The sequence below is a fragment of the Malaya genurostris genome, chromosome 2 (assembly GCF_030247185.1).
Source record: "Malaya genurostris strain Urasoe2022 chromosome 2, Malgen_1.1, whole genome shotgun sequence".
Classification (NCBI taxonomy): Eukaryota; Metazoa; Arthropoda; class Insecta; order Diptera; family Culicidae; genus Malaya; species Malaya genurostris.
In genome coordinates this window covers 225970435-225995882 of record NC_080571.1, presented here as the reverse complement: position 1 = coordinate 225995882, position 25448 = coordinate 225970435, and the positions used below count along the sequence as shown (strand labels likewise).

The 25448-nt window shown below is 36.7% G+C and overlaps 1 protein-coding gene across 6 annotated transcripts in view; it reads left to right on the top strand.

Moving 5' to 3' along the window:
* Nucleotides 1-272: 272 nt before the first annotated feature.
* Nucleotides 273-25448, top strand: part of LOC131427834 (lachesin-like) — a 268707-nt gene continuing 243531 nt past the window's right edge. The window contains exons 1-2 of one of the 6 annotated variants that reach the window (XM_058591374.1): nt 273-501; nt 8008-8411. In XM_058591374.1, coding sequence (XP_058447357.1) covers nt 8294-8411 — 118 coding nt within the window. In that variant the 5' untranslated portion in view covers nt 273-501; nt 8008-8293. Of the gene's footprint in view, nt 506-8007; nt 8412-25448 lie in introns of all 6 variants that reach the window. The other 5 variants (XM_058591376.1, XM_058591373.1, XM_058591372.1 and 2 more) reach the window with 5 other exon arrangements.

Sequence of the window (25448 nt, the reverse complement as noted above, 5' to 3'; positions counted from 1 at the left end):
CCGAAAAAACGATGAGAGCCCGAGAACCGTCATCAAATCGCACCCCTCCCGACAGGAGATAGTGAGGGGAAGCATCCCCTCCACTGGAATCGCTAGCCCCTCCACTATGACGGATTGCTGCTTAGGTACTGCCGCTTGATGGGTGGCAGGGGGATTAACCCCAGCCAGCTGACAATAAAGAGCATCTGCTACTCTTGTGCTGCTACTGCTGCTGTTGCTGCTGCTCCTGCTGGATGAAAAGCCTTTGCTTGGTGTGCTGAACAACCGCCCGCACTGCCGTCGATGTTATCGCAAAAGAAGTTATGTTTTCGATTCAGTTTTTATTAGGATACGTCCGACGTCAGGTCGGTTTCTAGCGTCCGGGACGGTTGAAGTCTGCCGGTCTGATACGAAGGATACAGGTTCGGAAAGAGGAATTTTTTGGGCGTCCTGGTGTTGTGCTGAGCGGTTATTGTTTATTCGAGTTTAGGAAGTGTTTCACGAATGCCGCTGTTGACCTTGGTCGGTACGTAAATCCATCCGGTTTATATCGACTCTACCAGCCGCCCATGGTGATAGAAAACCGTTCGCAACAGTAGAGCACATACACACACATTGTGGATCATCCTGCAAAGCTATCGTGAGCCTTGAACACATAAAAATAAACCGGCTGAATGCCATTTTGCTGGATACCTGTCCTGCTACATTGCGGATTTTAATTAATTAGCAATGTAAACATTGGTCCAAAAGTATAATTCTTCGGTTTCGTGGTTTCATCAATGGCTAGTGTCATTTCCGGACTGTAACGAATATGCCAACAACAGAATCGTTCAAGTGACCACGCGTTGACAGCTAAAACGATCCACCTTTTTGGCGGCACCCCCTCATTTTACGGAAAAACGAGCGGGAAACTGTAGACAAAAAAAAGTAAGCTCATTATGCGCTGCCCAAGTGAATGTGATTATGTGCTCTGATGGTGTATGCAATATAAAGTGAAATTAAATATTTAATCTATTTTGGCGCCGGAAAGCCGAGCCCTAAACAGAACACCCGCCGGAATCGTTGAGCGTGAATGACGGTGCAGTGTGCACTGCCCGACCAGTGACAAACCTCACTTCCCTCACCAATACCCCACCTGCCCCCTTCACCATCCTTTTAACTGTACCGATGAAAGTGGTTTAAAATTTTACAGTGAAAGTCATTTATCAGGTTTTATTTATATGTGGGCTGCTTTTGGTCGGGTATTTGGATTCTAATTAAATGCCCGGAGTGAAAAATGACACCACCACCACCCGCAACTGCTGCTCACGTTGTGATTTGAACGCGTGTCGTAGGAGAGGTGACCGCGTGGTTTCAACTGATGATATGTTTTAAGGTTGAATGGGTTTCAACTCTAAAAGGATTAATTCCATTAAAGTTGAAGTTGGATGCTGGTTCCATCGTTTGTTTCTGTTTTATGTATTTAACCAGAATGAAATATGAGTTAAGAAGCTTTCTCTTCGAATGACAGTCTGGCAACACATTCAGTGAAAATATGTAGCAATAGTTATTTGAAATAACAGTTTCTAATGAAGTAATCTGAAACTGTACACGGTTTAATGTTTAATCGATTTTTTTTCAACTAACCATGTATTGAATAAATTTGTTTACGTCACATCCTTATAAGCACATCAACAGGTATATTATATCGACACTGATTTTTGTGCAAACCCTTGATGCAATTAACCATTGAATAACAGCTGGTATGTTTAATAAATTTGACACGAACAATATTTTACAGAAATGTTTTCAATAATATCTGTAAAATTTGTTAGCTCTTTGTTACTGGCTCTAATGTAGAGAAGTTTTTATAAACGTTTAATATTTTCACTCTACCTCAATGACGTTTATCATTATCTATTCGTCAATTTTCTCAGTGATTCCACAGCCTTTCTAAATGAGAAAGGCAAAACAGTTTAAAACTGTTACATTTATACTGATTCTGTTATTCGCGGGTAACGAACCTGTTGCCAATTTGAGTCCTGTTAATTCTGAATCTCCGTGAATCAGCTCCCCGAAATCTGTTACGATATAAATCATTCTTCCGAATAACTTTAACGAATCACCAAAATAAAAAAATTTATTACAATGGAGTTCTAGTTATGAATCAAGCAGGTTCAACACGATTTGGTCGTGAAAACCGCTCACTTTACTATAGGGTGCATTTTCAAAATTTACCTTGTACAAGAATGGGTAGAACTTAATCGCGAATATCTCTTGTTGTATTTAACGTAGTATTTTTTACCATATCATCGGGACTATGGTCAGCTATTTATGATAAAATTTTTAGTAGTTTGAGATAACCACAAATAACCAACAATTGAACTTTTCTAAAATGTTTGGTATGAACGAGCATTAAGGTGAAATTCAGAGCTAAAATATTTCCACCGCATGAATTGAACGAATCATGCAAAGCCGACACATAGAAATACGGAATATTTGCATTGATTTATTGGGCTTACGGTATGGTTTATTTGTAAGCTTATAAACCATGAGTATTTTTAATTGACTTAATGCTCTATTATATTACACATTCATTTTCTTACCTATTGCGAAATTGTTCATTCTTGTGTAACAAAGAAACTTTGGCATGATGAAAATACATCACCTAGCTGATTATTTTATTATTGTATCATTTCATAAAAGAGATGGATGTTATTCAAACTGAACCTTTTTTTTTTGGAGTTAGAACGGGCTTGTAAAATGTTTACTTGAAATATCTAAGTTATTTTACGTTTCATCTTTGGCTCATCAGTGCGTAGCAGCTTATGTTGAACTGCAAGCGCGACCTGGCGGCTCGACAGAAACCGCTAGGCAGACGTAAAGTTAATGCTATTTGCAAAACGCTTTTTGCTATTACACTAAAGTGTAATGTCCAAACTGACATCTCAGACGAAATAGATTTCGGTTATCTAAATATTTAGTTTGTGAATTGCATATCATATCGGTATATAAATCAATAATCTTTTACCATTTCCCATGATTTTTTTAGAAATTATGAATACTTTTGACAACGCTTGGCGAGTGAATATCAATAATTTATATAAAAGTTTTTTTTTTTTATTTTTTTATTCGACTTCTGGTCAGTCAGTAATTTTTACTTTTTCGTTTTCTTAACGATATCAAACTAAGAATATAAAATTATAGAGCCGTAGTTCTCAAGGAAGAGCAAGGATGTGAAGCTAAAGTGCTGAAAAGTGAGACGTGACAAGGGTCATTTAAGTAAGCAAAAGGCTTCTCGTATCTAAACTTTCACCTTCTACCAGAGAAGTCGAACTTAGGCATCTTAGCGATACGAATCATCCGAATCTCTGATATGTCAAAAAGGAAAGGTTGTTTGCCATTTACTATCCGAATTAATGAATGTCACATCTTAATTTTCCGCACTTATTGCTCTTTATTGAGAACTTGGGCTTTATAATTTCATATTCTTTCTCCTCTCATAATCTCTAGTTAGTTTGACATCGTTATAAAACCGAAAAAGTTTATATTCAAGAATTCTTCAATTTGATTTGTGGATATTCTTTCAATTCGCTACATTAAAACCACAATTTACGCGACTTTTTTATGCGTTTTATTTGAAATAACGTAATTTTTTATATAATTTACGATACGATCGGTTAAAAAAAGTTTTTGCAAAATGATGGAAATTTCTGTTTATATACATATACAAAACAATCTAACGTACTTCAAGGAACTGAATATTGTGAAATGTACATTGATAGAATCTAAATAAGAGCGTAAGCATCCAAGAATTATCTGGAAAACGAATATTGTTTATAATCGCTTTTATATAACTATTGGGTGCGGTATGTACTCGTAGTAATATTCACATAAAATTGACATACTGTGATAAGATCTGTAGAGGAATTTGCTCATCCAAAACCTCCTCGGAAAAAGCCTTAAGGTCTACCAACGTAACTGAAACTTCCTGGAGTTAAGGCCTTCAGATCTACCAATGTAACAAAGTACTTCAATTAACTTATCATTCTCGGTCAGCTGACCTGGTTTCACTGAAGTTCTTGGGCGACTGAGAATGTTCCGAGAAAAGATCAAAATACACAAATAAGCAGTATGTAGCTTTACGACTATGAGCAGTATTCAAAAACTATACATAGACTGCTGTATACTCGTATAGATCTTAAGACCTGTTTTCGATGAAGTTCTTGGACGACTGAGAATATTCCGAGGAAAGATAAAAATACACAAGTAAACAGTGTGTAGCTCTACGACTATGAGCAGCATTGAAAAACTATACATAGACTGCGGAATGCTCGTATAAATCTTAAGACCTGTTTTCACTGAAGTTCTTGGACAACCGGGGACCTACCTGGAATAGCTAAAAATAGGCAAGTAAGAAATGTGTAGCTCTAAAAGTATGAACCACAAACAAAACATGTATTAGCCTTTGTAGTTCTTGCTGTGACACAGTGTAGTCCCTAAGGACAATACTCCACGCAGTTCTTGGATTTTCGAATATCTCTTAAGCATTTTCATAGTCTCAGAACATACTCAGAAGGTCTTTAGGCTTAAAGTATCAGACGTAGTATAGTTGTTCTTGTTGTTTACACTAAAATCAAATGATAATTGAAAAACCTTTTTTTACGCGAAAAATAAATGAAATAACGCGATGTTTTATTTATTTCACGCGAAATTAAATTTACGCACCCCCAGCTCTGCGCGTAAACTAAGGTTCCAGTGTACAATTTCGAGACGGGTTTGACAAGTAAATTATCGAAATTAATGTCATTTTAATTCCCAACTTAAACATAGAAATCTTAGATGGCAAAAACGATTTGTTGTGGATTTTTCAATTTATGAATGACTTTGAACAATGCATTTTTTATTTAATCGGTCTTATCCACTTCACGAGCTACCTAGAATGCTTTACAATTTTATCGCGTTTTGTATTAATATGTGCTTCCTGCTAAAATACGAAATTTCTTTCGAATTCAATTCATAGTGTTCTGGTTTTTTTCAAAAAACTGCTGTATTTCTCATGATATTAAGATATCAGTCGATTATCACCAATCGAACAACAACGTCTTACGCGATACGAAGTTTCAATATCTACTCCGTAACCAAAAAAACAAACTAAATGGATCCTCCTCGCAGTCTAATGTAAATATATTACATACGTTCTAGATTAGCACGAAATATCTGCACGGTTATAAACTTCAAGCGCGCGTCTTAAACATAATGTTTTACCCGAAAACAATGGATCAAACGTTCCCCGAAAAATCGACGGAGTTTAGTCTAGCTCGATTTTTAGTAAGGATAAATATAATAAGACTGTAAACCAGAAAATTGTTAAATATCTCTAAGAAACAATCTCACCAGTATCCTTTTTCTACTATTCGCATTGCTGTAAACAACGCGAGATGACACAACAAATTAAAATTAAAAATAATTTACACACATTCTATATTAATTTGATATGCAGATGGCGCTTCGATCGGTTGATGTCGTTTAATTTTGGGCGGTAAATTCGCAGTTTCTTTCGCTTAAACATTTTAGTTTAGCGAATCAGCAATGTTCTATAAGGGGCTGTGGTCCACTAGGAGATTGATAGTACCTATTAGCTCTCTCCGGACAGTACCAGCCTAGATGCCGTGTGGAATCCGGCGGAAAAAATGAACCAAGAATAGATCCACTGGGTTCCTGTCGTAAAAGGCGATAATTGCAGGAGTTTCTTTTTTCTTTCAGTTATCAGATATTTTCAACATTTCACTTCTGATTACTCTGTTTTACTAAATTATCTCTTCATTCAACCTATCAATTTCCATCTAGCTCCGAAGAAAAGTTTTATTTGGAATGCTTTCTTCTTCCATGTTATTGATTGTCTTTCAGGATTATAAATTGAAAGTTAAAAATCAACTATTGCGCAAATTCGTTGATATTACAAAGTTAATATCGGAGATAACATATATCGGTATATAGAATACTTAGTAAAAAACACTTGATATTAATATTTCAAGCAATAAATTAATATTTTTCTCGGTAGCCGGCTGCCCAGATCAACCAATATAACCAATTAATAATTTTAATTTATAATTAAAATAATTTTGTCTAAATCCTATTCACTTTTTTAATTTGTATCACGTAATTTCATTTATAAAAATAGGAAAGTTTTTATTCTTTACGCGATAGTATTGCAAATTTTTCTTTAGTTTCCTCGAATAAGAGCTGTGAATCAAGACTTCCCGGGACTTCAATATAGGATATTTGAAACGTTCACTCGGGAAGTTAGTGAGTTTAGTGATGCATACGAGCATCTTGAAACCGGAACATACTGAGTCGCGCGCGAATACTACCAATACTGAAATTTTTACTAACAAATATCCTCCTCCCGTGACACTTGTGGAGTGCGCAGTAGTATATACGGCCTCTAGTAACAACAAGTGTTGGACCAACAACCCTTCCCATTTCTTATACGATCTACGTTCGGGCCTGCCGGCGCCGGTACTGATCAATGAATTCTGGGATTACCAGAAGATGTACATTGAAGGATGATTTACCAGTCCCAGGTCGGATCATCTAGAAACTCCCTGTACAATTTCAGCTTATCCCGATCGGTAACGGAGTAGCAACCAGGGGTGGTCGCTCAAGCTCAAGCTCAAGCTCAAGCTCAGCAATGTTCTATAAATTACACTTTTAATACTTTTCACTAATCAACATCCACTTGCCGCAGCTGCACTATCAATTGGAAAAAACTGCTTCGATCAATTACTTGGTATTACATTTCTGTAGTGGAATTTGACCTTCTGTTTCAACAGACTTCGCAGCCGATTCAGAGTGTACAGAACCATTGCATGGCCGGTACTACGATTCTACTGACACTACGAATCCTTCCAGGTCGGGGCTCGAACATACGACAACTGGGTTGTAAAGACCAGCGCCTTATGCATTGAACCGCCAACCCGGGACTTTGGACTATCTTTAAATTGAAAAACTAACCGGCTTATTATCAACACTAACGCATTGGGACCTACAGATAAAAAATAATGTTACTGAAGATTACTTATGTACCTAATTTTCGGTGCGTCTTTTACCGGCGTTTTTAACAGACACTTGTCAAAATCTTGCCGCAACCGTCTTCGATTTAAGGTCGCTAGACTATATATGTTAAAAAGTCGATTTAAACCAATCTGAACGTGGATTTATATGTGTAATTAATTTTATCTGATTGGGAATGGTTAAAACCTCGAAAGTTAGAACGAAAAAATGATCTGCTTGTTTCACTTGAACAGCTTGTGCAATAGAGAGCCATATAAAACTCTCAACTTCTAGTAAGCTACGAGGGGAATAACACTTTTTGTTTGTTTGTTATTTTTTCCATTCCACCTCAAACCACTGTGCATTGTTCTCACCTGGAAATTTAGCAACATCATTTACATAAATCTCCAAAGTTCACTCGACAAAGTAGTGTAAGCGCAAGTTGGCTAACCGTACGGTAAAGTTGCAGAGTTGAAGAATCGCATTAATGTCACAATCTTCTATTCATGATGAAACATGTTCAAGTTACAGAAATAATTTGTAAACGGTTTTGTTTCAGTAGCTTCAATCTTCATTCTATTCCACCAAACCTTGAATCAATATTTAAAAGCAAATCTTCTGCAAAATAATCTCAAGCTCCCAATACCGGAACATTCCACCTGCGGCTCTTATCCCCCACCCGCTTACGCTCTTAAATTCCGGAACCATTGATTCACTGAGTCCCACTCAATTCGTCCTACGTCAGAGACATCCGCAGCTCCGGTTGGCTTTGGATGCATCAACCATGTTTCCTTTCGAGTGATTTTAATGAAAATTTAATTGATGACGAATCGTGGAGACGAACCGACGATGCAGCAAAGACGGTCTGCCGGAGGTTCTTCAACCTCTTAATTACGGGTTAATTTCGAGCAGTCTGATGGCATTTTGAATATTCTGCGAGACACATCGTCTGAATGAAATCTGATAAATGCTTTTTCTACCGCTGTTTCAAAGTTGCCAAATCACGTATACGAAACGAACGCAAACCACCTAGACGCTAATTATAAGCCAAAGTTAAAAGTGTTTCAAATGAATTCCTAGCTATAAAAACAGAGCAGTGAAGATACCGACCGTGTTTTTGAGTCTGCAATTGACAGTTTTTTGTTTGTTTGTTCAGAAGTATAAAGAAGAAAAAAAAACATCGTGTGTCGGGTGGAGATAAGTGTCGAAAACCGAACCGAAATTTTCTCCGCCGATAGCGAGAGTGTGATATGAGAACACCGTCCCAACGGAGCAGCTGATGAGCCCCGCCACGGAACACCACACGATCGGGACCCTCCTTCTCATGCTTTTGGCAACGGCGACGAGGGTCTCTACGAACAGCGCAGTCAAAACAGGAACAGTACCAGCTGTGAACGGTAAGTGTTCTTCCGGTTTCCTACTTCCCTGCCCGTAGCAGCAGCTGGGCGCTTCGCGAAATCTTAAAGCTCGATCCGTGGTCGGACGAGACGATGGTGATTTTTTGTTCTTATTCTTTGAAATTCGGATATTTTTCTCAGATTAATAATAGTTGCAGTCATTCCGATGCTAACCATTTTCATCCATTTTCTTCTCTACGCCTGAATATATATATAAAACAAATCAGCATTTTACGGCTATTTACGGTATTCGAAGTACCAATTCCTACTTCGTGTTCAACGTGGAATTGCTTGAAAATCCAGACACAAGTTTATTTGCAAAGTAGTCATACGAATATTGAAAATATAATGAATTAGGGAAATGGGAGTAAAGTGGAGTTCGCTTGATGTCTCTTCTAGTTTATGGACCAGCTACCAAAAACATTCGAAGTTTCGTTTTAAAACACCCTCGAACTTTACCACGCGTTTTCGTCAATTTTCTTGTAGAAGTATTATATTTATGACACTAGTCGTTTGTTTCGTTGCGTCGTTATAATCGTGCTGTCTTCTGCGCTTCAATAACGTATTATGTTTTTCGTTTCCGATTATTATTGTGTTTCCTACAAGTCGGAAAGAAAAATAGTTTTGAAGGTTTCTGTTGCATAATACTACTACATTGATACACTACATTTGAATTTAAGTTAGTGAAAATCTATTCAATCATATGTGAGAAAGTTAAGTGAGCTCCATTTTATCATATTTGATTATTATTGTCGGTACTTCCGGAACCGAAAGTTGGATATCGGCATAGTGACATTCGGTTCATTCAACCATGCACTAATATGACCTACACATTTTTTTTATGATTTTCAATGACGATTTGATTTTTGGAAAAAAATGTACCGGTAGTCGGACTTGGATAAAATTCAGCAAATCATTTATGGAACTATCAAGGGTTTATTTGGTTACAGAGTCTCATGGTCTGCAAACTAGAGAAAATCACTAGCCAATATAAAGAGGTAGCTTATGAACAAAGTATTCCTGATATTGACGTTTTCATAATGAGCGCCCTATCTCCGGAACAAGGGATTTTATTTAAATGAAAATTGGAATATTCTTATGACATCTTAAGAACTTAACACATGGATCAATAAGTCCCGAGAGTAAGGTAGAGATGGCGCTCGTAGTAAACCAGTAGCCACGTCTTTCTAGAGTACTAACCTTTGCTTGAAACGGGTCAAAATTTTAAGTCGATCCGACCAGAAACAGTTGAGTTATCGAGGTTGGAGTAAAGTCGTTTTGTAGTTTGTTTAAAAAATGGAAAAAACCGAGTTTCGTGTTTTGATAAAACATTGTTTTTTAATGGGTAAAAACACCGTGCAAGCGAAACAATGGATTGAAAAATGTTATCCGGACTCTTGTCCATCAAAAGCAACGATTTGTCGGTGGTTCGCCGAGTTTAAACGTGGTCGTACCGACACAAATGACGCGGAACGCTCGGGTAGACCCGTGGAAGCCGTTACACCGGAAAATGTGAGTGAAGTGACAAAAATTATAATGAAAGATCGTAAAGTGAAGCTCCGTGAGATTGCTGAGATGACACAGATATCATTTACTATCCTTCATGAAAAATTGAGCATGAAAACGGTTTTTTCCAAGTGGGTGCCGCGATTGCTTTCGATGGAACAAAAACAGCAACGAGTCGATGATTCAGAAAGTAATTTATCGAAAAAAAAACGTTGGAACCATTGTATCACCCTAAAAGGTGATTATGTTGATGAATAAAAAAAAATTTGCAAAAAAATGTTGTTTCCATTGTTACTCTCGGGACTTATTGATCCATGTGTTACATCTCCGATAAAAGTGAGTAACATTATTTTCACATTTTTGATGCATATCACCCTGTAATTCCGGAACAGGAAGTCGGATCCAAATGATATTTAGGAACTTTGTATGGGACCGTGAGACCTTTCATTTGAATCTTTGTTTGTGAAAATCGGTTTAGCCATCTCCGAGACAAGTGAGTGACAATATTTGTCACACACACACACACAGACATTTGCTCAGTTCGTCGAGCTGAGTCGAATGGTATATGACATTCGGCTTTCTGGGCCTCGGTTCAAAAGTCGGTTTTTGCAGTGATTGTATAGTCTTTCTATATGAGAAAGGCACAAAGAACTTAATTTACTTAATATTCATTATAATCGTTCTTTTAATTGTTTATTTTTCGGCAGAATGGTATACAAAAGTTAAGCTTCTACTAGATGTAATTTTTGAACGATTTTAGTATAAACGAAATAATCATTCCAACCATCAATTTTTGACGGAATATTGGTTTTACAAATATTCATAAATGTTTGTTAATGTTAATGGTATTTCGTGAGATGTGTGCACATTTATGAAAAAATGCACAATCAGCTTTCTCGGAAATTTCACGGAATTTCACAAACCAAGAAGCAAATGAAAGATCATAAAATTCTTTAAAAACTTCCCGAGAAGTTGATCCAGATCCGACTTCCGGTTCCGGTAATACAGCGCGATTAGGGAAAATTGCAATTTCATGAGTATTTTTTCACAAGTGATGGCTAAACGAGTGGCACATTTTTGTTAAACTTGCTGGTAAATTCATCTTGTTGGCAGATCTTGTTAGTTAGTGAATATATAAAACTACTTTGGGACTACTAGTCTCCGGTTTCCGCTTCCGAAAGCACCGATAATAGTGAAGAAAATCTCCAAAAACGGAACTCACTTCGATCTCTCAGCAACGACTAAACCGATTTTCACGAATCGTGATTTAAATTAAAGCTCTCATTATCTTTAAATATACTGTGCAATTTTATCCTCATCTGACTTCAGGTTCTAAAATTATAGGGCGATGATTGTCAAATCATTCATATTCAAAATGACAATGCAAAACTAGTACACGACGGTACGTGCGGTTTCGCTCCATTCGCAGCGTGCTTTGTTCAATTTCGTATAGCGTGCAGGGTTGCCAAATTCAAATTTATCGTTTTTAGGTGAAAAATATGTAAAGTTCTAGTCATTTTATTCAATTTGTACCTACCAGTTAGTGCTATTACAAGATCATGATATCGATGCTTTTCTATAAACGTGCACTTATTACCTTTTCATATGGAAAGTTTATACAATCACTTGAAAAATTGATTAGTGAAAAAAGTGTTCTATATCATTCGACACAGACCATCAAGTTGAGCAATGTATGTGTCTATGTGTGTGTGTATGTGAGTATATGTTAAATATTGTCACTCATAAAATAAAAAATCTCGTAGTCCCATAGGTTGCATTTGAATTTCACACCGTCATTTAGAGCGACGATGCAAAAAACAGTAAAATTCTTCTAGATTTTTCTTAAAAACAATTCAATTTGAAGGCTATATTAGTTATTTACTAAACGAACCGACTAAGGCTATACTGGTTCCAAGTTCTCGATTCCAGAAGTACCGGAAATAGTGGTCAAAAGGAGACTCACTCAATTTTCTCAGAGATGATTTCAATGACTTTCCAAAAACAGGCTCAAATAAAAGTTCCTATAGTTTCATAGGTTGCTGTTTAATTTCATCCGGGTCCGATTTCCGGTTAAAGAACTATAGGGTAAAGTGTGTTTAATCATTTAGTACGACGACGCAAAATAAGGAAAAATTCCTATTAACTTGACATAACTGTTTACAATTTGAAAAGGTTATGTTAGTTTATACCCAAAGAAAGTTTCTTGTTTTATTCAAGATTGAAACAAATTTTCTTCGCAAAATATTTTGGTGATATTTTCGAAAATATAAGCAATATGCAAAAGGCATCATTACACCACTAGGTGGATAAAAAAGGTTATTAGTCGGGATATTAGTTACTAAAGATAATGCAAATTTTTAGAAAAACAATAAATATCTCATTCAAATAGTGAAAATAATCATTGAACAAAGATGTAATTTTCTGATTATCTGAAATAAGTTTGGCTATTTGAATTCATCAATATATTGGGTCGTTCGGAAAGTAGTTCCGTTTTTTGAAGAAAAAATGCCAAACGATTTTTTTCATATCTGTTACCAATTTGTTCCTCTACTTTTTACCATTTTTCTGATAATTTTTTAAACTTCATACTAATAAAACTACTTCGTCTTTGCTAACAAAAAACTGGGAAAAAACGACTTTCAACGTTTTCATTTAATTCGAAGTTCACACCATTCGAAGAATTTTGTGATCACCAAATCAAATAGTAATCTGATGGTGCCAAATCGGAGGAATATGGTGGAAATTGTAGCATATTTCATCTAAACTGTAGCAGTTTCTGGCAGATGACCCAACTGATATCAAGTACAAATTATAACACTGAATACTACGGCAAATGTTGAGTATTCTATTCGCTAGTCGGTAATTATATTCCGGGGGTTCTTAGTAGAGATGTTGTGAGTGTTCCGATTCCAACCCGTACCCGATCGAAAAGAAAAAAAACTTTCACCAGTACCCGAAACCTTAGAATAATTTCGCTTCCAAACCCGAACCCAGCCCATACCCGATAAAAAAATTTCACCCGTACCCGAGCCGATCTAGAAAAAATTTGGGTATTTTAATTCAACTACCCCAACCCTGACTACATTATTGAACCCGAACTCGACCCGTTCAAAATGAAAAAATCATCACCCATATTCGACAAGAACCCGTCAAATATATTTTTTTCTAAGCCCAAACACGATCAATAACATCGGGTTCGGGTCGGATTTCGGGTACTAATACCTTCTCTAGTTCTTAGCCGTTGAAACTCTCGTTGTTGGCCGGGCCGGATTGATGTCTGATTCATGATTGTAGTAGAATCATGATCAAAGGCCCGTAAGACTCATTCCATAGCATCAAGCGTGGCTGGTGTCATTGAAACGTTCTTTCGATAAATCGATTGTTTCGACCGCAGTATGACAAGTGGTACGTACCATTCTGCTGAGACCACATTTCGTCCACATCCTTATCTTGAAGATTTGGCAACAAAAATTCATTGATCATGGTTCTGTATCCACTTTCATCACTTTCACTTGAGACACTAAGAATCCTTCCAGGTCGGGGCTCGAGCATACGACAACTGGCTTGTAATATAAGCGTTCTATGCATTGAACCGCCAACTCGGGACGAATGCTGAATAGTTCTTGTTTGACATTTACCGGTGGTTTGATCACATTTCCGAAAAAATCGTTGTTATTCAAATTAGAATGAACATGTAAACAAACCATCGTTAGCTGCCAAATAATGTTTATTCAGCGCATTTAGTGAGGTTATGTCATGTTCGTGTAAAACCCTATGGTCACGAGTCGGTTATCCATTGTAATTATTTACTTTTTTCTGAAATAGTAAGCAAAAGATTATACATTAAAGATTTCGAATGCCTACGATGATACATACAAAATCATACTGTCGCAGCTCAGCTGTCTGCTTCATGACAGTAGAATAGAAGCAAAACCGAATCATCCTTTTAAAATACATTTTTCAATACTAGTTTGGAAGCTGCTGCGGCCAGTTTTTATTTTTTGAGATCTATAATATCCATAATTTACCGGTAGAGGGCAACAATAACTGCTGATTCAAAAATTATGTAAACGAAGTGAAAAACATTTTCGGATACTTCCACGTATCAAGACAGAATAGAAGAATAAGCTAAACTAAATGAATAAATCAGTGAATCAAAGCATAGCATATATATAATCTAAGAGTATTGTGCATGTGCGGATGTTTGTACGGGGTCTGACTTTGTTATGATAGAACACGATACCTTTTCCATTCGCCATTTCAAGTCACTATTGCTTAACGGCAACAACCAATTCATCCAATAAGAGCTAAAATAGGTCAATAAATGACAAAGAAATAAATCACTCTCTGCTCTGCATGCAAATTACCAGAACGGGATCCATGTCCTATCAATGACATAAGCGGAACAATAGTGTTCTTTCTTTTATTTGCCCTTTCAGTCAATTGAGGTTCTCAGAGAAAATTCCATAGTATGCAGTGTCGATATTCAACCGAAGCTTGGAGAGTCGAAAACGACAGAAAAAGATTTCACAATGACTTTTACCTGTTGGTGCTAGAATCTGTAGTAATTTTGGTGTCCAAAGAGGTTCTGGGGTGTAGTTACTTCGATTTATCATATTTAAGTCACTTTTTATAAAATTGATATAAAAAATTAAAGTAGAATAACAAAAAAACACCTTTGATTTGGATGAAATTTTGTTCCAAGATATGATCATCTCAGAATCCAATTCCCCAACTACTAGTTGCCTGATACATTCAAAATGTATCAGTAAGGAATTTAGTATATATTCATTCCATGTCACATATTGGGAGTTTTAGCTGAAAGGTGAAGCTATAAAACGGTATAGAATACTTGAGTAAATATATGGATGTAATGGATGTTTTTTTCTATTTCTCAAAAGTGTCCGTTTCATCCCTGGTCCCCCCATCATTATTTGGGATTTGTTTCGTAAAAAAATTTATGTTATTTGGAATATTCTTCGTAAATAAAGTTTATACATTGAATGTTTAAATGTAGATATTTTCGGAATATATTGGATGAGTAGAAGCCGCAAAATAATATTTGGGGTCGTTCCATAATCCAAAATGGCGACTTTCAATTTATTGATATTCCTTTAAAACCCTTACACATGAGTATTTTCGTAAAGGATTTGAAAAGCAGATACTGTTAAATGATATTTGAGGACATTTCGAAATTCAAGATAACGACTTCCGGGCTATAGATCGTTCTTGACACTTACATATGGATATTTTTGGAGCGGGTTTTATTTATTTATTTATTTATTAATTTTTTTTTTTTTATTTATTTATTTATTTATTTGAATCAACAGACACAATTTAGTCCAAATGATTATATCTTAGAATATTTAAAAAATTAGATCGTATGGCACGGCGTGGCAGATGGAAATCAAATCCCGATGAAACTCTGTTGAAGAACCGCTGCATTCCTGTAATATCACCGTTAGTTCCATAATTTTAAAAGTAAATGCTGGAAAAAGATATTTGGAGTCGTTCCGAAATGCAAGATGGCTACTTCCACTTTTTTGATATTCCTTGAAACAATCTGCGATATGAGTAAGGTTGATGTCAGAGTGAGCGGAGCGAAGCAAAGCGATTCAATGCGATGTACTGTTTTCGCATCGCATTCACTCTGACATGTTTGCTTTGAACAAATGGAACTACTTTGCACGCGAGTCTTGACGTGCGCGTGACGCTTGCACTCTGACTGCAACCTAAGGGTTTTCAAGAAATATCAATAAACCGGAAGTCTCCATATTGAATTCCAAAACGAGATCAAACATTGTTTTCTGATATCTAATATTACTCTTATTGTAAGAGTTTTCAAGGAATATCAATAAAATGGAAGTCACTACATTTCGAAACGAGCTCAAACATCGTTTCCTGGCATATGCTCTTAAACCCCGTTCCAAAATTATCCATAGTATAATGGCTTTCAAAAAATATTGATAAACCGGAAGACGCTATCTTGGACCTCAACATTGTTTTATTGCGTCTAATCACCAAATCCATTCCAAAAGTATTCCAACTATAAGTTTTTAATGAATATCAAACCGGAAGTCGCCAACTTGGATTTCGAAACGACCCCGAACATTATTTTCCGGCTTCAACTAATCAAATCCGTTTCGCGAATACCCATATTGTACGGGGTATTCAGGGATTATAGATAAATCAGGAGTCGTCATCTTGAACTTCGGAAGGAACTCAAATATCGTTTTCTGATATCATCTAATCCGTTCCAAAAATACTCATATGATAAGAATTTTCAAAGAATAACTTGGATTTCTAAACAATCCCAAACATTGTTTTCCGGCACCTACCTTTTTATGAAAGCCGTTACGAAAAAAAAAACGATATTGCAGTGGTTTCCATGAAATATCAATTAATCGGAAATCTTTTTCATTTTATTCAAAAACTTAAAAAATTTACACGTTATTTGGGATTGGGTTCGTAAAAAGAGTTACGTAAAAGAAGGTAACGTACAAAAAGTGTACGCAAACGGAGGGTTGGATGTAATTATTAATTTACTTGAAGTAAAGCCTGGATAAAGACTGTCCCAGAAAGTATGGACGCAACCAAAAACCGCTGCCTTTTCGCAATGGTTCAGAATCAGCCAATTTTTGTAACTGCGTCCTGTTGTTTATTCGTTTCCATTAGTTTGTTTCGAAATGCGTGGACTTTCAGCAGAACAACGTCGAAAAATTGTGTACAAATGGTGCACAGAACGCGGACTGTCACTGAGAAAGATAGCAAAAATGGAAGGAGTAAGTGAAAAAGCCGTGCGAAATGAAATCAGGATGTTCGGTGAGGATAACACCTTTGAGGATAAGCCGAAAACGGGTCGAAAAAAGGTCCTGCTAACCTTCAGTTGGATAAACGTATACTGAAGGCGTTCGAGCAAAAGAAGGAGGTTTCAATTCGGGATGTGGCCAAAAAAATGGGCATTTCGAAGTCAAATGTTCTTCATGCTAAAGATCGTTTGAATCTTCGAACCTATAAGAAGCAGAAACAACCAAAACGTAGTCCGAAACAAGAAGCATCGATCAGGCCGAGGGTTCGAAAGCCGGGACCACAAGATTATACGGTGCGAGAAGGGCAAGTGTTAAACCAGTCCGAGACATCGATTGAAATCGAAAAATTTGGTAAGAAAGCTATGGTCTGGCAAGCAATTTGTAGCTGCGGTAAGATTTCGAAACCCTTCATCACCACTGCTTCAATGAACAGCGAAATATACATCAAGGAATGTTAAACAAAAACGACTTCTACCCATGATTCGAAGCCACAAGGATCCTGTTGTTTTCTGGCAAGATCTTGCTTCTTGCCACTACTCGAAATCAATGGTAGAATGGTATACTACCAAAAATGTCACTTGCGTCCCAAGAAACAAGAATCCACAAAATAGCCACCAACTTCGACCATTTGAGGAGATTGGAAAAAAGTGTCAAAACTTGTCGCCAAGAAGTCTGTACGGAATTTAATGAGGAACTTTCGCAAGAAGGTGCGCCAGCTAGTCTAAAATTGGCAAGTAGCAAATGTTGAGAATAAGATTCTGTTGTTGTAGTCTAATGTTATCAGTATATCGAATAAAATTTGAATATCTAACACTTGTGAATTATTTACAGCGAAATCAAAGTGCGTCCATACTTTCTGGGACAGTCTTTAATGCTTATCAAGCAATTTCTTTACTTGTGTAGTATTTTTTTTATTTTCTGTGATTAGCAACACTCGGAATTACTTTCCTTGGGGGAAAGTAATTCCGAGTGTTGCTAATCTAATTTTCTAAAAGACACGCCACTTGAAAGCACGATAACTAATACACGAATAAACCGAATGTCATAAAGTTCTAACCGATGACATCTGAACGCTTGAAGAATTTTAACTTAGTAACGCCATCTATTTGTCAGACGAATTATCGATCGACGTTTCTAACACGTGGCATGATGACATGGCAGCTGGATTTGATACACACTTTCGGTGAAAATGCGGCATGATTCGTTCGAGTGCTTCCTCAAACAGATTCTTCAATGTAGAAAAACTTTAACACTCGGCGACGGCTATAGAGTGATGGGTGAGTCGATGCTTTTCACGCAGCCCTCCTGGGTTCGATTCCCAACCCCGCGCGTAGGGTCATAAAGTTTTTCTGGTCCGAAGAGGCGGCGAATGACCTTACAGTTGAAACTTCTCTAATCGAAACAAAAAAAAACTTTAACAATGTTTCTGTAACCAATTTAATAAACTATTTTCAAATCAATCAGTAATTTATTCATTTTTCATTCACAAACTGCCGGGCTGTGGCGAGGTAAAATTGTGATAGACAAATCGAACGTGGAGAATTCTTGTTTTTAACAAAATTGACCATTGAAATAAGACAATATTACTGCCAAATAAATCTTTCCTTCTCAGGTGTTTTTAACTTGTCTGACATGTCGGTACGAATTGCAATAAATTTCGCCTGAAACAACACCACTCGGGCAGAACGTATGGTAACGGTACCATCATTCATCTCAGCTCCAGTAGTCATCTCATATACGGAAATCATTAGTAAGAGTAGAAATCTGCTGTCTTTGTTCGATAGATTAACTTTAAGGTTAAGATGAAAATAGGTGCCTTCGCTTCGAGTTTTCACGTCACTATAACAGTACAGCATAATTTTCGAACTATTTTTTCTACGATTCAGCTTCTCGGAGCCAAAGCAATTATATTGTATCCGATTTTATAAGAATTCGTTGATTGAAAGTCGACGAGTTCTATGACTTTATTAGTGCCTTTACTATATATGTTTTGGACGGCATTAGTGTAATGAAACACTAGGGCTGGAATCTTTCTTTCACACCCGATTGAATAGATTCTTGTAGATAAAGCCAGTGCAGTCTGCAGACTAATTACGGAATGATAATTGAACTAATAAAATTCATGAGCTTCCACCCCCCTTTCGTCAAACAACACAGGAAAGAATAAATCATCCGATGAAAATAAAACAAATACATCCGCTACCGTCAATGAAGCCCGTTGGCGGTAACGAAATGCTGCCTGCATTCCCTCGAGATGTGCACTTTTTCTGTTCGAGATGGTCGATCCCCTTTCATTTTCCTCGAGATATGGCTCGGTAGCAGTGCGCCCAACATACCTTTCCGGAACTGAACTGAATTGGCCCAATCATTGCTCCTCTAGGATTTTGCCTTCGATAGCTCATCTCGCTCTCTCGTTCGGTCGTAATACGTTGCCCGCAACACCAGTTCCGGTCATCCGGTGGTGCCGAAGCAAATCAACGTTCGTACCCTGGACTGTGTGCCGGCAACGAAATCCTTGTTAAAATTCATTACAACACTTGAACCCTAATGATGGTAGTGGCAGTACCAGCCTGAACAGACCGTACGTGATATTTCGTATTCTTTTCTGTGGTTTCGGTCAATGGATTCGGGTTTTGGGTCTCTCGCAGCTAAAGTTGAACGCACATCATCCTGTAACGCGATTTGCACGTCCACCTCCCATAATTGCTTCTGCGCCATTTTTCCTGGTCCGCTGGATTATTCCGGCTGCTCAACGCTCAACAGATCGATCTTCGTCGGCCGAAAGGTGACAACATGTTTCGTTGGAATTCATTGCCAGATTACGAATGTGTTTCTTTACTCATTCAAGTAGTTTTGTTTCGCTTATAAAGGTTTCAATTAAAAAGCTGAGTTTGTAAACGAATCGAGATTAGCAACCAAATTATTCTTTTTAGAATAAGTCAAAATTTTAATGATCAATCATTTTTGAATTTAAGGTTAAGATAATTATTCTTAACGAATTCTATGACTTTATTATTTCTTGTGTCGTGATTGAGCAAACATTTATTTTTTCAATCCGTCCAATGCCGTTCATGCAATTCTAATTCCATTGGACCGATCAGTAGAATTTCCAGCAGCCGATTTAGTTCAATTTCACCGGGAATCCGAATCATATTCCCTTTTGTGTCGTATGACAGTAGCAAAGCAAATAATCGTTCGTCACATCCAATGGAGAAAATTCAATACCATTCAATCTCAAAATAGGCACTAACCTCTTTCGAAGACCGGAATAAGTCACCGAAAGCCACAACTGGTCCATTTGGGTGTCCTGCAGTGACAATGGTGACGATGCTGATGATAATGATGATGGTGGTGGTGGCGACAGCGGTACGGGTGGCTTTCATCATTCAGTGACATGGTTCAAAGCAACCCATTCTGTCACCCATCGACCTCGAAACGGTAATAACTAGTCCCGAGTCCCGAAAAACTCACGACCTTTCGGAACCGCACTGGCCAGATTGGGTGAATTTTTCCGTCCACACATCCTCATTTTCACTTTTTGCCAATATTCTGCAATTCGGCGTAGGCGAGGGTGAAAACGAAAGCGACTGACCGTGTCTCCAACTAACCGAAACATCTGTCAACCGAAAGCCATTTTCCCGTCCCGTCACAGGACGATGTGTATGCGAGGAAGCGAAAAACGGTTGCTTGTATCGGTCATGTTTTACATAAAAATACACCAACCCTGAACTCTCACTACCCAGTAGTTTGCAATTTACCCGTTCGACAGTGTTTGGTAGTCAACAGAGGGAATCGATGTGGAACAGCTGTAGCGGTTCCTACGGCAGCATTTGAGAGTATGGCCAAAGCGTGTGAATTGGTAGCAAAATGTTACTGGACAGTACCTCTACACAGAAGACAACAGTTGAACTCGGAAGAGGAATGTCTCGTTCACTTTGTCGGTTTACCTCAATCAGCTTTGTCAGTTTAAATGATTCGGAAGAGATTCTCCATACTGTTCTCTAGGATACAACATGTTGTCGTCAGGAGCCGGAAATAGTTACGTATTTATAGACCGATGGACATGCTAGATTCTCTCTGATGAAAATGTAGATGTTCTCGTGCTGGGAAGTTCGACCGTTTAAAAATGCGCAATGAACCCAAATTTGCGCTTGTGCATTTCGAATGTAGCTACACAGATAAAAATATTTTTTGAATTTACATCAATTTTCATGCACATATTTGGAGCAGGCAATTGAATGGAAAGTTACTTTACAGTTCTAAGCGTTTTCTGAAATAAACAGTCTTGTTCATTGGAAAATCTATGCTTTAGAATTTAATTTGACATCGATCAAGGTTTTTAATCAAATTTTCGATTCAACTTATGTTTATTTCATCATACTATTTATCTACATGTCGTGTAAATTTCATTATTTTTTTATTTTTTCGGTTTTTTAACGATATCAAACTAACTAGAGATTATAAGAAGCGAAAGAATATGAAATGATAGAGCCATAGTACTCAAGCAAAAGCAAGGATGGCTATGGCTCTATCATTTCATATTCTTTCGCTTCTTATAATCTCTAGTTAGTTTGATATCGTTAAAAAACCGAAAAAACTAAAAATTACTGACTGACCAGAAGTCATAAATAAAAAAGTAAAAAGTAAAAATTTCATGGGATTCCATCACACACAGCGATGAATGGAGCGCTGTCCGTGCGCCGCTTGCACCCTGGGACGCATAGCCATACGCTACAACTCCAGGCACTCAAGCAATAGTTTCGGACAAATCTTCCATTCCGGTGTTATAACTAACTGTATAGAGATGAGGAAACATCAACACAATGAAACACATTGTGTGAGAAACCGTCGTGGGCAGAATGTGACAACTTCTCGTAACTTTACTTTTGCCGGTTCGGTTAGTAAATGGCAAACGACCTTTGTCTTTACTTTCTGACATATCAGAGACTCGGATGACTCGTATCGCTGAGATGCCTAAGTTCGACTCCTCTGGTAGAAGGTAAAAGTTTAGATACGAGAAGCCTTCTGCTTATTTAAATTACCCTTGTCACGTCTCACTTTTCCGCACTTCATTCTTCACATCCTTGCTCTTCCTTGAGTACTATGGCTCTATCATTTCATATTCTTTCGCTACTTATAATCTCTAGTTAGTTTGATATCGTTAAAAAAAACGAAAAAAGTAAAAATTACTGACTGACCAGAAGTCATAAATAAAAAAGTAAAAAAAAATTATTTTTATGTGTAGGATGTAACCAAAATTTTAGCTTCCATTGATACTAATGACAAGAAATGCTTACAAAATTAGCAACAGAAATAAACTGTTGCTGATTTTGTATGGAACGATTTGGATGAAATTTTATACACTTCTTCAGTACGGTAAACCGTTCATTTTGCACTGATGGAGAGGTCCATTTAACTGAAGACTGCTAAAAGCGAGAGTGTTCGTTGAAATCGCCAAATGTCTGTGTGTGCCAATATTTTAGGGTCATATCTAATTTCGTTAAGAGATAGTGCTCAAAAGTTCAAGCACTTAAAAAAAAGCTTCAAGGCCAAATTTGAGCTAAATCGGGTTTGGGTAAGGGAAGCCGCCCGGCGGTCAAAGTAGGAAAAGGGTGTAGCCGGGTTTGCATATAAAAAACTGCCCCCAAACAGAAATAAAATTGATATAAGCTGTGTGAAAGGGTTTATATTAGAGATGATTTTCTCAAGGTTTTAACCCTTTAACTGCCTTATGTGTGGAGTTAGGGTGGTTCTTCTGATTTTCATTGTCAATAAATTTTTAAAAAGCTCTTCAGCAAAAAAATTGAAAAAAAAATCAAATTATGGGAAACCTTTCTGAATTTTTTCAGAATCTTCAATATGTATTTCATGTGAAACAATTTTTCAAATATTATAATTTTGGTATTACTCTAGACTCTACATTAAAAATAAATCATTCATGAGTACATTACGTTGTATTTTTTCAGAATTTAAAAAAAATGGACGGGTATAATATCAGTCTTTAAAAAAAAAAATTAAATTAAATCATTCAAAAAATCATGCGCCTCCATCAAATTATCTTCTATGGAGACGCATGGTTTTTAGTTCTAAAAACATACACTAAAGTCTATTTTTACACGTTTTTTTTTTCGCATGGTTTTTTTATACACGGCTTTTTCTACAAGGATTCCGGAATTAACACGGTTTTTATTTACACGGTTTTCGCAATTAACACGGTTTCTGATGAGAGTTTAAAAAGAACTGTCATTTGTTTTTTTAAGGAAAAATTTAAAAAAGGGAACAGGTTGTCTGTAAGAAAACGATTATGAAAGTTAATTTAAAGTTTGAAAGTTAACTAAAATCATTCATTCAACAATTCGCGGGAGTTTTGACTGTCGTTCCATAGAATGATTAATCAGTCTTCAGATCTTGAACCCCTGTCGTAAATTACACGACAACGTCTCTTCCGCTCAGTTGTGGTCTATGATGTCAGCATCGTCATTGATATCATCGAGAATTTCGGAGCGTTGAAGAACTAATCAAATTTACTTCAACTCTTCATCATATCGAGCAGTACAGTATTTCATACCCATTTGAATGATATAGCTCTAGTAGTATTATGATTTACGCCGATGAAATGAGTTGCTTCAGCATGACACATAGTTAACGCTCGTATTCGTACTGTATTTTACAGTATTGTACTGTATTTTCGACTCAAATACTGTGTACTGTTTTTTACCCTCAAATCTACTGTATTTTAATTTGTACTGTATTTTTACACTGAAATATACTGTATTTTTCTCACTAAAATTTAATACAGAATTTTAAATCTTCAACGCATCGAATTTCGATCTGTGGCAGTACAAGAACAGTAACAACACGTCGCTAATGTGAATGAGAACACAACAACAACACACACAAATTTTTTCATTAATAATTCTTGTTCAGAGTGCGTCACAACAATCAAGCGAAACTTTGATGATTAAAAAAAAAGAAAAATGTCTCAAACAAAAAGAAAATATACTCTAAATCAAAATCATTATCAAAAACATCCGCTTCTCAAAAAATGTTATTATTACTTTCGCACATTTTTCAGTTTTTGACGAATTTTAAAATGCCCTAAAAAGGAAATAAAAAATAATTGAGTTTATGAACTTGCTTCGAACGATTTGTTTAGTCTTGTTAAGACGTAGATCCGTATTGAGTTTTACATGATATGCGAATACAACTGTGTGATGAAAACCGCGAAAAAGCTACCGCAGAGACGGTACTAGAACCCGAAAATTGTTCCTATCCTCCTAAATCGTTTTGCCAATTAAGCTATGCTGCATGTGAAACATACAAAAAAACGGACTAATTGAGGGCTGACATGCCTTGCGGAGGGATTGTTATTGAGAAATGACTACAAATGAACGCCGTAGGGCCCGAGCACAGCTGAACATGCTCGGTTCTTATGTTCAGTTAGGCTGTTTGTATGTGTGTCTCACATGCATGATAGTTTATTAGGCAAAACGATTTACCCGTATTTGGCTTGCTACGGGTTCGAGTCCCATCTCTGCGGTGGCTTTCTCGCGGTTTTCGTTACATAGTTGGATTCGCATGTCATTTTTCAATCTGTTTTCCTTGTAAGATGCTGATCAATTTGTTTTTGTTTTTTATTCACTATTTTTAGAAAAAGCGTACTGTAAAATGTACTGTATTTTCAAAGTCGATGTACTGTATTCCCTTGATTTTTACGCCAAATGTACTGTTTTTCCGTAAAAAAATATACGAGCGTTACACATAGTAATACCTTTTCTAATTTGATTTATATTCATCTCTATGAATTCTTCCCCTTTAATTCTGTCTCTGCGTGCAAAGATCTTCATCCAATACCCATGTCTTCCCACTCAGTTTAGTTGAAAATGACTGTTAAGATCGTTAGTATTTACTACACATCGCACCTTCGGAATTGAAAAGAACTGATTCTCAAGCTTGATTTGTAGTGAAAGTATTATCGGTTTTTTGAAAACTGAATGCATTATACAGAAGGCATGAGCCATTTTGATTAATTTGCTTGTCATTTACATTTTATCCAAAACAAAACAAACAAATAATTAAATCTACGGTTTTTGAAATTATTACTTCAAATTTTCCACGCGGTTTTTTTTGCAGGGTTTCCGCAATTAACACGGTTTTCTTTTACACTAAAACTGATTTGCCCTAAAAGTGATAGTGTTTTAGATTTTGATTGGTTTCGAATTTTTCTTGATTTTGCGCTTGGTATATGGGAATATTTTTTTCTGCAAAAGAACTATAATTTTAACGTTCTTAAGAATTTTTACGAAATATAGCAAACATGTGAGATTAAAATTGACTACAGTGTGTTTGTTGATTTATTTGATTTGAATATAAATGTGAAATAAATGTAAAATGACTTATCAGTTCATAAATAAAACCTAAATATTTGCCAATTCATTAGTTCTGATTCATGTTTCTCTCACAACCGTCCGCTGGCAACATGTTCACTAATGCGTTCAAGTGAACTATTTCCCTACATCATTACTAGCTAAATCGAGACAGACGTACAGGTGTGTATAAATAACTTTAGGAATGAGAGTTTTTCTTAAGCCCGGCACTCAAGTTGTAGATGGAAACGCATGGTATTTAGTTCTAAGGGAATGTGTCATATGATTTTAGAACTAAATACCATGCGTCTCCACCGGATGATAATTTGATGGAGACGAATGGTTTTGCGAATGAT